General features: G+C 38.0%; 1 protein-coding gene across 1 annotated transcript in view; it reads right to left on the minus strand.

The window, feature by feature from the left end:
• LOC108708197 (amine oxidase [flavin-containing]) overlaps positions 1–15,464 on the minus strand; it is a 71,848-nt gene that overhangs the window by 23,154 nt on the left and 33,230 nt on the right. The window contains exons 2-4 of the mRNA XM_018246651.2: positions 6,982–7,076; positions 6,329–6,466; positions 2,441–2,545 (exon numbers count right to left, since the gene is read on the minus strand). Coding sequence (XP_018102140.1) covers positions 2,441–2,545; positions 6,329–6,466; positions 6,982–7,076 — 338 coding nt within the window. The remainder of the gene's footprint in view (positions 1–2,440; positions 2,546–6,328; positions 6,467–6,981; positions 7,077–15,464) is intronic.

Consider the following 15,464-nt stretch of genomic DNA (forward strand, 5'->3'; position numbering starts at 1 on the left):
GAGGTGATGTGTTTTTGAAGTCCCAGCTGGTAGGCTTCCTCAAGAAGGTCTGCCAGTAGGAGTGTGGGAGTTTAGGGGTGAGCATTGGATATTAGTGGGAGATGTGAATAAGTACCAGTTGGTATAAAACACAGGTTTATCCTGCTTCTATTTGGCCCTTGACCGCCGGATATATATATATATATATATATATGCTGTTCAAATGACCAGCAACTCCAGGGGTTTCAGTGAAAAAGTTTTGTATTTAGATAAGTACAGTTATAGCCAACGTGACGTTTCGGTCCACTCAGGGACCTTTCTCAATTATTATTATTATTATTATTATAGTGGAGGTGTAGTAAGCGCACAAGGAATGTTCATAGCAGTCACCAAGTGGTTTGAGTGTTTAATATGATTTACATTTCATAAATACAGATAAATGTTATGATTAACTAGTTTTGTGTTAATAAATTATGCTGCAGCCTTTTCTTTCCAAAGAAGAACTTGAGTCCAGTCAATTATTGCCAGAGTATGTTAGGTGGTATTGGAAGAGATTGTGGAGGTGTTCAGTTATAAGGGACAATGTCCAATAATTGATGCTGCCACCGGTCAAGATGTTTACATGAGTATTATAAATATGGGGAAAAGAACGTAATCTTGTGTGAATTGTCCAGAAATCTGGTTATATGAACAGCGAGACTGTGAAAGAGAATACATTCAAGACATGGAAAAAAATAAGGAGTATACTGGAATGATTACCACAGAGAGACAAATGATGTGTTAAATTGAATATTAAGAGAACAGGGAAGTGCAGTAAGGGGAAAGGTTGGAATAATGAGATGAAAATTTGATTAAATGAAGAATAATTGAGTTTTAATTTGCAGAGAAGATTTACTTGCTTAAATTAATAGACAATATAAATGACATGCAGGGAAAATAAGAAGAAATATATGTTGCACTATAACAAAAAATGAGCCTGGTTTAATTCAGTAGCAAGCTAAGATGCAGTAGAAGATGGATGACACAAAAGGAGAAAAGTAAATAACGTAAGGAATTTTACATTTAAGCAAAACAGAGCCAGGTGGGGTCAAGGAATGCTTTAGTGGTTTCTTACAGTAAGAAGGAAAAGCAGTCTTTTTTAACATACATTTTCATACAACTTAAATACGGTTTCATCTGATCTTTTCTTTACTTTGAGTTGTTTTTTGTCAAGTATAATAATCTATTGAGTAGAATTTACAACTGGACAGAAAGAGCAAAATTAATAAAAACTCACCCAAGTTCTATTCATTTCTATTGGATTTTTAGAACCATATTCATCAAATGTTGAGTTTTAACTGTTAGTCATTGATAAATACAATTCTAAAAATCCCATAGTAATGAATAGAATGTAGGTGAATTTTTATTTATTAAGCTCTAATTGATTAAGCTCTAAGCTCACATTTTTCTAAATATCTACTGAAGTTAAAAAAAGAGTAAAACCCCTCTCTGTCTAGTTGCCGACCAATTATTAATAACACGTTAATTGCCAATATCTATATTGTTCAGTTCTTAAGTTTCTGATAATTAAGAATAATTTCAATAAATATTTTAAAAAAACCCTTGTGATTCGTTATTGCGTGATTAGTGTCTGAATCCAGGAAGTTATTGCCCTATTAAGTGCTTTGTGCCTTTAAGTAATGGTTAAATTTTTCTAAATATCACTAGATTAAACAAAAACAAAGACATTTATTTATATTATGTTGGATCATTAAATACCCCAAATAATTGTTTCCTTCACTTTATAGTTAAATAAGACTTAAAAATCTATTTACATTCTTCAGGGGACCAGAAAAAAATGGTGTAAAATCCAGGAAAATATAAAATCAGGGAAACGTATTATGCATAATATATAGGTGGAACCACAAAACAACAAAATACAGCATTTATAGCATTATTCTATTTTAGAATTTAGTTCACCTTTAAAGGCCATGTTGGTGTTTCAGTGCAGACACACATTATACTTCTGTATAACTGCCTTCCATATATAAATACAAATAAAAGAGCAGCCCATGAGCTGCTAAGCCACACCCCCTGCTGGCTTTCTGTAATAAGATGAAAGTTGGGGTATGGTAGGTAGAAGTCCAGCCATCCTTGTTACGCTTTTAAAGAAGCTGGATGAAAAGCATTCACCTCATAATAGTAAAGTCAATTATAAATGGAAAAAAATTATCTTATTTAACCATTAACTGAGATAAAGGGAACAAAACGATTAATCCCCCTAAATTACATGTATATAGAAGTTGACATTTTATAGCCTTTTCCATATATACAAACCTAATTAAGTTGGATCATGATTAGTAATTTGTACAGTAATCTAGTTAACCAAATTAATTTCTACTTTGTACCGACAGCCACAAAGTTAATGTTCACAATATGCTGCATTAATTGGAATTCTCAAATCTCCTTAAGAAAATGGTACCTCTTTTCCCATTTCATCCATCGTTCTCCATAAATTGTTGTAATCCAAATAGACAAATGGGTTTCGCATTGGAGGGAATGAGCCATTAAAGGGATATGATTTACCCTGTAGTAGTAAAAAAAGAACAATATTGGTTATTAAAAAGATACTGACACCAGAAATTAAACTCTTTATACATCGATCACAATACTGCATTTGAGAGCGTCTTATAATTCTGCCATAAAGTATTTGCACAATGCTTTTACATTACCTTCAGTGTTGGACTGGGGGTCCTGGGCCCACTGGGACTGCTACCTCAGGGGCCCCCACACAGTGTCAGACTGGGACACCAGGGGCCCACCCAAAGACCTTATACCAGGGGCCCACTCTCAGTTCTATTATTCTTTCTCTCCTCACTCAACCTCTATTCTCCTAGTCTCTTTTCTTTACATACTATAATATATTAAACCATATATTTAGCTTCTTTGTTCTCAAAGAAATTGATAATGACCATGAAATAGGCCAAATGTTTAGAAGTAGGAGGGCCCACTGAAACCTAGGCCCACCGGGAGTTTTCCTGGTATCCCGGTGGGCCAGTCCGACGCTGATTGGTGCCCCATGTTCCTGTATGAGGGGGCTGCCATATTTGTGCAGCAGGAGTCCGTTTGCATTAGAACTTTAACTGACAGGCTGAGATGGGACTGTGAGGTTGGCAAAACAGTGAGGTTTAGGAACTTCAACTAACAATTACTTATAAAAACAAACCTCTCAGCAAAAAACAATCAACATGTACATGTTAAATGTACATTCTTATTTTAAAAAGTAATTTTTTCAGTGTCAGTATCACTTTAAAATGTTTGAAATGAATTAATTTGCTTTGGTGCATGCTATTTAACAGACATTTGCAATGATTTTAGAATTTTTGGGGAAAATTATGTATTATGGGAAAAACACATTAAATAAATTGATAATGTGTCCCTGGTGCAATGTGTGCCCAGGAATTGAGTGTGCAGGAGTGAGCCCACGTATTGTGTATGTGTCTGACTGTCTCTAAAACTCAGTGGCTTAAATTATAGTCAGATACCCAAAATATATATACATTTCCATGCATACATTTGATTTATAAGGAATAAGTGGAAATAAATTCCAGATATTGGAATGGTTTTGATTCTTTTAACATGCCCATTACGCTGTATTTTAGTAAATCTTCCTCACTATATTCCTAGGATTAGGAACATGCTTTGCCACAACAGTTAGATAATCTTACAGCTCCCTCCCCCTTCTTTAAAATGGTCTTTGGCAATAATAGAAAATGATTTAAGTTTATGTTACACAGAGAGATTAATACCTGCTACTTGAACTAGCTGAACGAGGAAAAACAGCCAATAAAGGCTCAGTGCTATCCCTCGGAAGGCACTTTGTGTTCGGAAATCACTGTATTTTCAGAACAAGAGCAGAACAAAAATATAGTTTGAAAATACAGTCTGAGCACAGGAAGTCCCATAACAGAAATGAATTCTGATGCTTATTGAAGTATTGGTATATCATAGGGGTTCATAGAGCCACCTGTCATGCATACAAGGAATCATAAATTTACATGGAATAGTTGGTATTTAGGATATTGATCCCATTTGGCTGATATCCATCTGGATCATAACAACTAAAAATATTTGTATAGCCACTTTGTTTTTGAAATTAAACGAAGCACTCGTATTTTTGTTTCTTAAAATTATGTAGAAGATCTTCAGATGAGGTATCCAAGCAACAATTTAGTCTCTAAGCACTTCTGAAGGTCTAATCAATGGCACAGCTGGTGTCTAAGACACATTAAATAATGCAATTTCTCTGGAGCGTCACAAGCAGGAACAGTATTTCATGATTGTGATATACATGTATAGGATTATATATATTTTATTGGTATGCAGGGGTAAACCTTGAATTATTCTTAAAACACCATGTAATCATTCAGCCACAAGAGAACAGGTGGGGATAATAGGGTTTAAATGAATGACTGTGTAATCTTTTAATAACAAATTAGAAAAGAGTGCATGTTAGAAAATATAAAGTATACAATGAATTTTGATCTTACAGTATATTTCCCCTAAATCAGATATATTCAGCAATATATTCCAACTAAGTACAAGAAGCGTTTTGAAATGATGATGTCTATTTCTATGGAGGTTGGCAAGCTATTTGAACATTCATTGCAGGTGAATTGGCAGCTTATTTAATGGAGGTCCTATCACTAGATGGTTTTGGAACTTCATGGACCCATGACTTTTTTCAACATAATATACAAGGTACTAGAGAAATTTCTACACAGCGTATTGAGGTTTCACTTTGAAACTTTCAATTACAAGTGGATTAAAATGTAAGGTTGTTCTTCTTCAAAATGCTTTTTTTTTCAGTTCAGTTAGTTTCAGATTGTTCATCAGAAATAGAGACTTATTTCAGTTGCTTTCCATTGTTTATATTTCCTGTTTTCCCAAAATGGAAGTATAAGGTTTAATGTTCCTGTCTCTGGTTTTTCCGTGATCCAGCTACAGATTCTGGACTGTTAAAATTTGCTACATTCTTTCAGCAGCATCAGTGGAATATTAGCAACTATTGTATCAATTCTAACAGCTGCCTTTAAAGGAATTGTATAGTATAAAAATAAAAACTGGGTAAATAGATAGGCTGTACAAAATAACAAATGTTTTCATTATAGTTAGTTAGACAAAAATGTAATGTATAAAGGCTGGAGTGACTGGATGTGTAACATAATAGCCTGAACACTACTTCCTGCTTTGGTTACTGCCTGATTAGTTACCAGGATCAATTGCAAACTCACTGAACACTGTCCCATGTGGCCCCCTAAAAGTTGCTGACTAACTCAGAGTTAGAGAGCTGAAAAGCAGTAAGTAGTGTTTTAGCTATTACGGTAGACATCCAGTCACACCAGCCTTTGTAGATTACATTTTTGGCTAACCAACCATATTAGAAACATTTTTTATTTTGCACAGCCAATCTATTTACACAGTTTTATTTTTACACTGAACAATTTCTTTAACGAAACTCAGAGATTCTGCTCAGCAGAGACAAATATAAGAAATGAATCAACCAAAGTATCATTTAGAACAGTTTACAGAGTTGGCGACCCCTATGCCAGAGCTGCTTCAGAAAGTATTAGGTGAAAAGTTACATTTTAATCTTCTATATTAGCAAAAATGGTTACCAATAAAAAAGCAGAAAAAAAGCCTTTATTTCTGGTGAACTACATGAAAACAACTGAACTGTAAAAAAAGTGTTGGAAGGTCAACAATGAAAGTGATAGGTAATTTATTTTGATATGATGAACATGGTATAGTCCTGTGTTTGCAAATGCTCCAATAATCATTGCTAGTATCATTGCCTTCCCCTTAGGCTCTGTACTCCACTGCATTTGTTAATGTGTTTGCTGTGCGGGACAGTTTTCGCGATCTGCTCTGGCACCACATATGTTGATCTCATTCTTCACCGCAAGCTTGTAGTCAAAGAACCAGGCACCATTGCTAAACATAGAACAAACAGATCAATACCAATTTGTTCTGCTTTCAGTGTATGGTCTCTACTCCTGTGGGTACAGACCTGGAGGGCAGATTTAGATGAATTTACGTGTGCCTTGAACTGACAAAAGCATTTCAGAGCCTAAGAATTTTGCTTATATTTAATTTAACCTTTTTTCCTTTTTCTTAATCCTTCATAATATTTAATAAAGGTTTTTTATTAAGTCAGATTTGAGTCAAATTTGGATTATTTTCATGGCTTAACAGTTTTTTTTCAGGTGGTAAAAAACTGTGTAAACAAGTAGCAAATAGATGATCGCCTTCCTTTTACACAGAAAAATGTTATACGGCAATCAGATATCGGAAGAAACATTGGTCATACCTTTACATAGTGGATAAGACGTTGCACCTCATTTACTTTATATGTTTCCACTCCAAATTCTTTGGCTATGCGTAGGATTCGATTTTGAGTTGGCCCCACATATGCTCCTCCAAGGTCAACATATTTGACTTTATCATTCTGGTATAAAAATAACATTGCTAAATCATTCAAAGCACAATAATAGCAACTGTGCACATAATATCAGTGAAGATAATATTCATGACATTCACTACAGGTATGGGATCCATTATCCAGAAGCCCTTTTCCATATAGCTAGGAATTACGGGATGGCCATCTCCCATAGACTCCATTTTAATCAAATAATCCATGTTTTTGAAAATTATTTCCTTTTTCTCCATATAATAAAACAGTACATTGTTCATATCTAAGATATAAATATATCCAGAAAACCTGAGGTCCCCAGCATTCTGGATAACAGGTCCTATACCTGTATCAGAGTTTTCCTCCTTAGTGACAATATATAGTTTTTATTGACTGATTTATGTGATATATTTATTGGATTTATATAAAAGCATAAACTTGTGAAACCTATACATTAAATACATATTTATAAGATTATTACATTATTTATTATTTTTATTATTTATTATTATAATACATTATTTACATTATTTATTATGTACAATACTTACCCTAACAGTAAAAGTCCTTCCTCCAACTCTTTCACGGGCCTCTAAAACTACTACACTCTGTCCAGATTCAACTAGAAGTTTGGCTGCTGTTAGACCTACAATAAAACATACATAAAGCTTGTTTTTATGAATTTATTGACAAATATAAAAAACATTTCAACTTGCTTTTGAAGACTAAACAAAAGCAATGTCAAATGCATTAAAATGGAATTGGGGTGGGGGGAGGAGCTAGCCGAAGTAAACCAAGGTTAATCCTTAACTATCAGTACAGGTACAGCAGCAGATCGGTGGGGTACCTAACTGCAGTGGATTGTTGAAGGAATGGGGCAAACGCGAAACCCAAAGAAAGAGCAGAATCATTCTTTAGTCACTTGCCTCCATAACCTGCATGAGACCCACCCTCCTCCATCTTGGATCAACATCAGAGAGATCCCTTTCCTGCATTTTCAGATATGTCAACTCCAGACACAGCACCCGCCACAGCTCAACAGCTACGGGAGTTGTTCACAGAGCTCAGAACATCACTTCAGGGCGACTTAAAATAATTGGCCTCGGATCTACACGAGCTCGGAGAGTACACGGCCCACATTGAAAAAATGGGAGATTTGCCGATGCCCAAGGATTCCTGTACCAAAGTGCAAACGGAGCTAGAATTACTGAGCAAAAAAGTAAGCGGAACTAAATAAAGCCATGGTTAAACAAACTAAATTATGGTGGGAATTAATCACATGGGAGAAATATCTAGCGGACTCATTAGTTCCTAGAGGTTTAAGAATTAAATTGCAACCAGCTGAACACTTGTGTAGTGAGGATTTTTGTAAAAATTGGAATGAGATCCTCACCATGTGCTCCATTGACTTAATTAAGCTAATTAAGGAAAAAGAGGCCAGACTATTAGAACAAGCTAACACCCAAGTAGAAAACACCCTTAAACTGATTAAAGAATTCAAGGTCGATGATACATATCGCAAATATCAAAGATCTCAATTTATTCGGCAGGAAATTGTTACTACACAAACATTTCAGTAAAGACACCAGACATGGTCTATCGGTTGAGGAACAACAAGCATTGAAAGATCTCTGCTATTTGCTAGACGAAAATGAACAGAGGAGGGAAACCATTAAGGGCCCTTTTACCTCACTGCGACCAAAAAGTAGCTTTACACCCCCCAACACATTATGCCCAAAAGTTGAGGTGTTCATTGAAAGCTGTACTGCAGACCTGAAACAGCTTCACCAGAAAGTTAAGGGGAAACTAAGTTATTGTGTAAGTTATTCCTGTAATCTAACCTGGAAAGAAAGGAAAGGTCTGAGAGAGTTAGAAAGCAATAGGGAAATAATCATCAAACCCAGTGACAAGGGGGGCAAAGCAGTTATTCAGGACAGAGCTGCATATGTACAAGAATGTCTACGGCAGTTAACAGACAAGACCTGTTATGTAAAATTAAGTGGTGATCCTACTTCGATGTTTCAACAGGAACTATTTAGTATCCTAAAGGGAGGTCTAGACAATGAACTAATCAACAAAGATGAATATGCCTTCTTAAAGGTCAATTTTCCTGTCATTTCCACATTCTACACAATACCCAAAATCCATAAAGACTCGTCAGCTCCCCCAGGCCGCCCAATTGTTTCAGGGATAGGCAGCCTGACGGAACCAGTGAGCATATATGTAGATACCATACTCAAACCATTTGTAGAAAATCTACCATCCTTTGTACAGGATACAATGGATGCCCTGAGGCACCTACAGGGTATAACATTAAATAACCAGGATTTTCTTGCGTGCCTAGATGTAGAGTCACTATATACTAGTATCATCCATGAAGTAGGCTTAACTGCAGCCAAGGACACCCTAAGACAAAGAGGTCCAGCATATGAGAAACACAATGCTTTTGTGATCGATCTCTTAGAATTTATCTTGAGGCATAACTACTTTACCTTTAACTCACACTATTACCATCAAATGAGGGGGACCGCTATGGGCAGTACATGCGCCCCCAGTTATGCAAACATCTATTTAGGGTGGTGGGAGAGTAATTTTGTTTTTGGGGATGACCTCATCGAATACACGCAACATATCCCTATGTGGTTACGCTACATAGACGATATTATACTGATATGGTCCGGCACTAAGGACAAATTTTATGAATTCATTGACAAACTCAACACCAATGTAATTAATTTGAAAGTTACCGCCGACATTAACAGCGATGAGATAAATTTTCTAGATATCAAGATTTTTCGAGGGGCAGGCAACAATATACAGACCACTTTGTTCAGAAAACAGACAGCCACAAATAGCTTGCTACATGCCAGTAGCCAGCATCCCCAAAACACCATCAAGGGCATTCCAACTGGGCAGTATTTAAGAATACGGAGACTATGTAGCACAATAGATGACTTCAAGGTAGAAGCTCGTAAGTTATACTCCAGATTTAAACAACGCGGATATAGCCATAACTCCCTTAAAAGGGCATATAAAAGAGCACTGGGAACAGAAAGAAACACACTATTAATTCCAAGAAAACACACTTTGGGTAATAAACGAAATGAAAATCCAAAGGTTATCAGAATAATAGGAGATTTTAGTGCTGAGCATAGTGAGATAAAACAGATCCTCACCAAACATTGGCATATCCTAGAACAGGACCACGATCTCAAAACAGCAATTGGGGTCAAACCAACTATAACCTTTAGACGCAGTAAGAACTGTAGAGATAGGCTCATCCGAAGCCACTATTGCAATATACCCAATTCAACATGGTTGGCTAACAAAACAAAGGGTTGTTATAAGTGTGGGACCTGTAAAGCATGCCCATGGATAAGAAAAGCAACCAAATTTGAAGGGAGATCTGATATTAAGGAGTATTTTATCAATGAATTCATTAATTGTAAGACGAAAGGGGTCATTTACGTCATGAGTTGTGAATGTGGCAAAAATTACATTGGGAAAACCAAACGTGAACTGAGAAGAAGGATCCTAGAACACATAGGCGACGTAATACACAAAAGGAATACATCAGTCGCCAACCACATTAACGAATACCATGATGGCAACACCTCAGCCATGAAATTTATAGGTGTTGAACACATCCAATCCACCACAAGAGTGGGAGATATTAATAAAAAACTTTTACAATGCGAGGCACGCTGGATATACTGGTGCCAAAGTAAATCACCAAAGGGCATAAATGAGGGATTCACATTTGCACCATTTCTTTAATGCAGCTGGATCTGATCTGGGAACTATGTGGATTTAATATAATTTAACTTAATTTAATGTAAATAAATTATTATGCATTTCTAATTCTCTTTCCATTATATTTATAATTATACCTATACTTATAGATTTAATATATTAACACAATTTGCCTCCTTTCATGTATTGGTAAAGATCTGCAGGCTAAGTCCATCAAAGTAACCACTATAGAATATGCCTTGAACCGATCCCACAACTTTAAGAGTACTAGAACCATAGTGTTTCGTGATAGGTTCCTTTGCTGGCCCCTTAAAATGAATAGACTGGCAAAGTGTATTGGTAGCTGACTCCTGTTTCACTAAGGGATGAAGCAGCAAGATGCGCACTTCCGCCAGCACACATGAATGATACGGACGTATGACCGGAAGTGACGTCACATAAGTACGCGAAACCGGAAGTGACGTCACGGACATGCGGAACGCAGTAACTTGCGCCTGTAGCCTATTTAAAGGGGAGAAAGGAGCGCGACCAGCACTTATGCCCCTGACGAAGCTGCTTGCCAGCGAAACGCGTAGGGTGGCGTAGGTGGAAGGTGGTGTGAATAGCTACCACTCTTCCCAACGTAGCTAGGTAGAACTCGGCTGGGGGAAGGGTGGAAGGGTGGGAACCAATATTACTTTCTTGGTGACATACTGATGATTGCACCCTGGAGCAGCTATTTGATAATGGGTATTTAAACCGGTGACTAAATACTTTTTGTATATCCACCACTTTTCCTACCTACGTGATGAGATTTTAAATCTGTGTTTTTTAGGGACAAGGTCCCGCACGGCGTAGTATTGTTTTCCACGTTGTGAGTGTGTGTGCTGGTGTGGCCAAACTAATAATACTTTTTAAACGGTTTAAATTAAAAGTTACGTTTTAATACTTTGTAGCAACCTTTGCTTGAACTGGTTGGCTGGCTGCAGCTGATCTGGAGGGGTGTGTCACTCTCCAGCATTCAGTGTAGCTGTTTGTTTTGTCCAAAAAAGTAAGCGACCTCGAAGATAGATCACGCAGAAATATCAAAGTGCGTGGCATCCCCGAGTCGGTCCAGCCTGCGGAGCTAGAGGCCTACTTGCTAGAACTCCTACAAGCAACAATGCCGGAAGCTCAGGCCATGGAACTTACTGTGGACGTATACATCGAATCCCAAAGCCAAAGTCAGCGCCCGAAAAGGCTCCTAGAGATGTCATTCTGCGCCTATTGTTTTTTAAAGCCAAGGATCAGCTGTTAACGTCGGCGAGAAAGAAAGAGGGTTGGCCTGCTAAATTTCAACAACTCAAGGTATACTCGGACCTCTCCCGTGCTACTCTCTTACATCTTAAATCCTACCAAGACATCACAACAGTACTCCGCCAACACAACATCCCATACCGCTGGGGGTACCCGGTGAAACTTAAAACTAGTTTATACCCCACCCACCCAGACTCCTAAAAGTTACATCCTGGAGTCAATTACTATGGTCCCTAACATGCAAACCACAAATGCTCAAAACAAGTTATTCATGCAATTTTGTGTTTATTGCTGTTTAATGAAGTTAATTTTTTACGTGCAGTGTTTTGGACAGCCATCATGCCAGCCTATTATTGTTACTAATGTGATTGAACGTTTCAAGCTTAGAGGGCGAAGCGATTGCCTTAGCACCCAAAATGGCACGATTTTACTCCCTTAATGCTAGGGGACTGAACTCCCCTCACAAAGGCAACCAGGCACTTAATGATGCATTTAAAGTGAAAGCTGATATCCTCTTCTACCAAGAAACTCATTTTTGTAAAAATAATCTGACAAGGTTTTTTAACAAACATTATCCATCTGCCTTTCACGCCTACTCTCCTAATAAAACCAAGGGAGTCTCGATTCTTATAGGGTCTAGGGTGCTTTTGCAGTTACTTAGTGATACAATGCAACTTGGGAAATACTGACTTTACCCTGATAAATGTATATGTCCCAAATGAAAATCAGGTCCAATATTTAGCTAAAACATTAACAAAATTGTTACAGTTTAGAAAGCGTAGATGTATAATAACCGGGGACTTCAATGCAGTCCTAGATCCTATTCTAGACACTCGTAGACTGAACCCCCCCAGTTTAACTTCACTAAATGCCCAGGCAAAAAAAATTTATAGATATACTCCATCTCCATGCACTGATAGATGTTTGGAGAGCCAAAAATCCGAGAGAGAAGGACTACACTTATTTCTCCCCCAGACATAACATGCACACAAGGATAGACATCATTTTAGCAAACCCACAAACCACAACCCAAATATCAAAAACTTGGATTGGCCTCTGTACTGCCCCAGTATGTATGGAACATTGGCCCTCTCACAACAGGCAAGGAAGAAGGTTGTGAAGACTAAATGAGTCATTAATATTAAAACTGGAATCTAAGAAACTTCTAGAAGAGAAAATCAAACAATATTTCCAGGAAAATAAGCAACCTGCAACAGACCCCCAAACTTCATGGCTTGCTCTTAAAGCTGTTATACGTGGGGAATTAATCTCCCTGGCCAAAAGATTCAAAAAACAAGGAGATAAGCAAAACATCGAGCTAGAACAAAAACTCTTGGATTTAGAAAGGAAATACTTAATCCAACCCACCCCCATAATTAAACAAGAATTAATAGAAACTAGAACTAAATTTAAGGCAATTCTATTATACAATGGGAAATTAGGCCAATAAACTTTAAGTTTCCCAGCTTAAACAAAAGCAAGCCAAAAATAGAATAGCCTACATTTCCACACCCACAGCCAAATAAACGGACCCCAAACAAATAGCGTATCATTTTGCAAATTATTATGCTAAACTCTATAATCTACAAAATGACCCATTAGAGTCCCACCCCACGGGGGCTCTAATACGCCAGCATTTCCAGGATTTACAGCTTCCCCACCCTCAAAAGCTAGACAATCTAAATAAAGATATCTCACAAGAAGAAGTGGGATAAATAATTAAGGATCTTAAAACTAGCAAATCTCAAGGGGAAGATGACTACACTAACCTATATTATAAACAGTTCAAACAAGTACTCCTACCACACTTAACCTCCCTCTACAATAATATTAAAGAAACAGGCCAGATCAAGGCAGTATTTTTTGTAGCCGAGATTGTAACAATCCCAAAACCAGATAAATCTACAGACTTATGCCAGAACTACCGCCCCATTGCACTGTTAAATACGGATTTGGAAATTTATTCTAAAATACTAGCAACTAGACTAAACGTATTACTCCCAACTTTGATAAACAACGACCAGGATTCGTTATGGGTAGACAGGGATCAGATGGTACAAGGAGGTTCCACAGTTTATTACACATAATCAAACATACCAAACAACCCACTGTACTTCTTTCTTTGGATGCAGAGAAGGCGTTCAACAGGGTTAATTGGCTCTAAATGAATGAAACACTCCAACAGTTTGCCCTTGGCCCCACATTTATAAAAGCAATTAAGCCCTTGTATTCATTTCCGACGCCAGGGTGGGTACTTCAGAGGACTCGTCAAGGGTGCCCTTTCTCCCCATTGATATTTGCCCTGATGGCTGAACCATTGGCCCAGAAAATTAGAGCGGATCTAGACATCGGTGGTATAACAACACAGATAGGTACACAGAAAATAGGTCTGCTTGCAGACGACATTCTGCTAACCGTAACAAACCCTATCAATATCAGTGATGGTCAGGCTACGCAGACCATCACTTACTTGAACAGTATATATGGCTTAACAAACCCAACCAGCCTTCCCTTCACAACTTGCTTCCTACTACCAGTTTTAACCTAGAAACTTGGCATAAACTAGCCACTAAGCAGAACTTTGGTACATTTCCCTCCCATCTACTCCCACTATCAGCTCTCCCCAAAATCATCCAACATATCCCAACCCCAAGTTGCAGATTTATACTTTGCAAACTCTATTGAACCGTTTGAAAGACTGGCAGAAAAATACAACCTCAGTAGTGATGGGCGAATTCGGGGTGTTCGGGTCTCGTTTTCGATGCCGGCGTCTGTTTTTCTTTGACGCGGGCGAATTTTCGCAAATTTATTCGCCGGCGGCAAATCGCGGGAATTTGCCGCAAATTTGCGTCTGGCTAATAAATTCGCCCATCACTAAACCTCAGACCTACCGATAAATATGTCTACCTACAAATTACACATTGGCTTCGCTCCATAAACAAGGACTATAAAACCATACGACCCAAAACCTTTATAGAATATCTCTGTAAGCAGGGTTGGAATGGAAAGCGACTTATTTCGAACTGTTACAAACAACTTTTAGCCCACGATCCTAATAATAAGCTTTTGTATATGTGTAAATGGGAACAGGATCTCCAAAAAACCTTTACCATTCAGCAATGGCAAAAAATCCTTGCAGCACCCCAAGGTGCAATAAAGTGTACAAACCACAGAGAATCTTACATTAAGCTAATCTACAGATGGCACTTGTCATCGGTACAGATTTTAAAAATTATACCATATTATCCGGAGTGCTGCTGGAGGCAGGGCCGCTCCAGCCATGAGGCAAGTTGAGAATCTTGCCTCAGGCGGCACGGAGCGGCCAGTTACCAAAGTACGGCAAAAAGCCACCTCTGGTAACTTTAAGAGACGAATTTCCATTTTTTAAAATGGAAATTTGGCTCTTCTAGTGCAGCGAGCGCAATAGCGCTCACTGCACTAGCGATGCGGCCCCTCCTCCACCCGCTCCTCCACTGGAAGTTAGAAGAGCGGAACAGGAGGGGGGGGCGGCATTGGGGCTGCTGCTTCAGGTGGCAGCAGCCCCTGAAACATGCCTGGCTGGAGGGCTTGAGGTGTCCAAGGATCCCTATTACATATGTGGTGGGAATGTTAAACAATCACTTCACTTTGACAACAAATCTTTCAGCTAACAACAACTCCCCATGGAACCTGAGTTGGCCCTTTTACAGCTGTATCCAATAGAACTCAACAAACCCAGAAGGCAACTACTATTTCATGTATTTAATTCTGCAACCACTTTGATTGCACAACATTGGAAAACTTTCACGCAACCAACTCTTCAGGAATGCAAATAGACATTAGGTGCTCCATGGAAAGGGCGGTGGCGGAGAGGGAGAATTCTCTTGAGGTTTATCAGTCGATTTGGGAGAGACTCTAGGCCTGGGCAACATATAGGCATGATGGCTGATCTGTTCAATTTAAGCTATATGTGTTATGTATTTGATATAAAACGATGATATAGTATTTATACAGATACTAAGGTGTG

This window comes from Xenopus laevis, chromosome 2L, assembly GCF_017654675.1.
Source record: "Xenopus laevis strain J_2021 chromosome 2L, Xenopus_laevis_v10.1, whole genome shotgun sequence".
NCBI lineage: Eukaryota > Metazoa > Chordata > Amphibia > Anura > Pipidae > Xenopus > Xenopus laevis.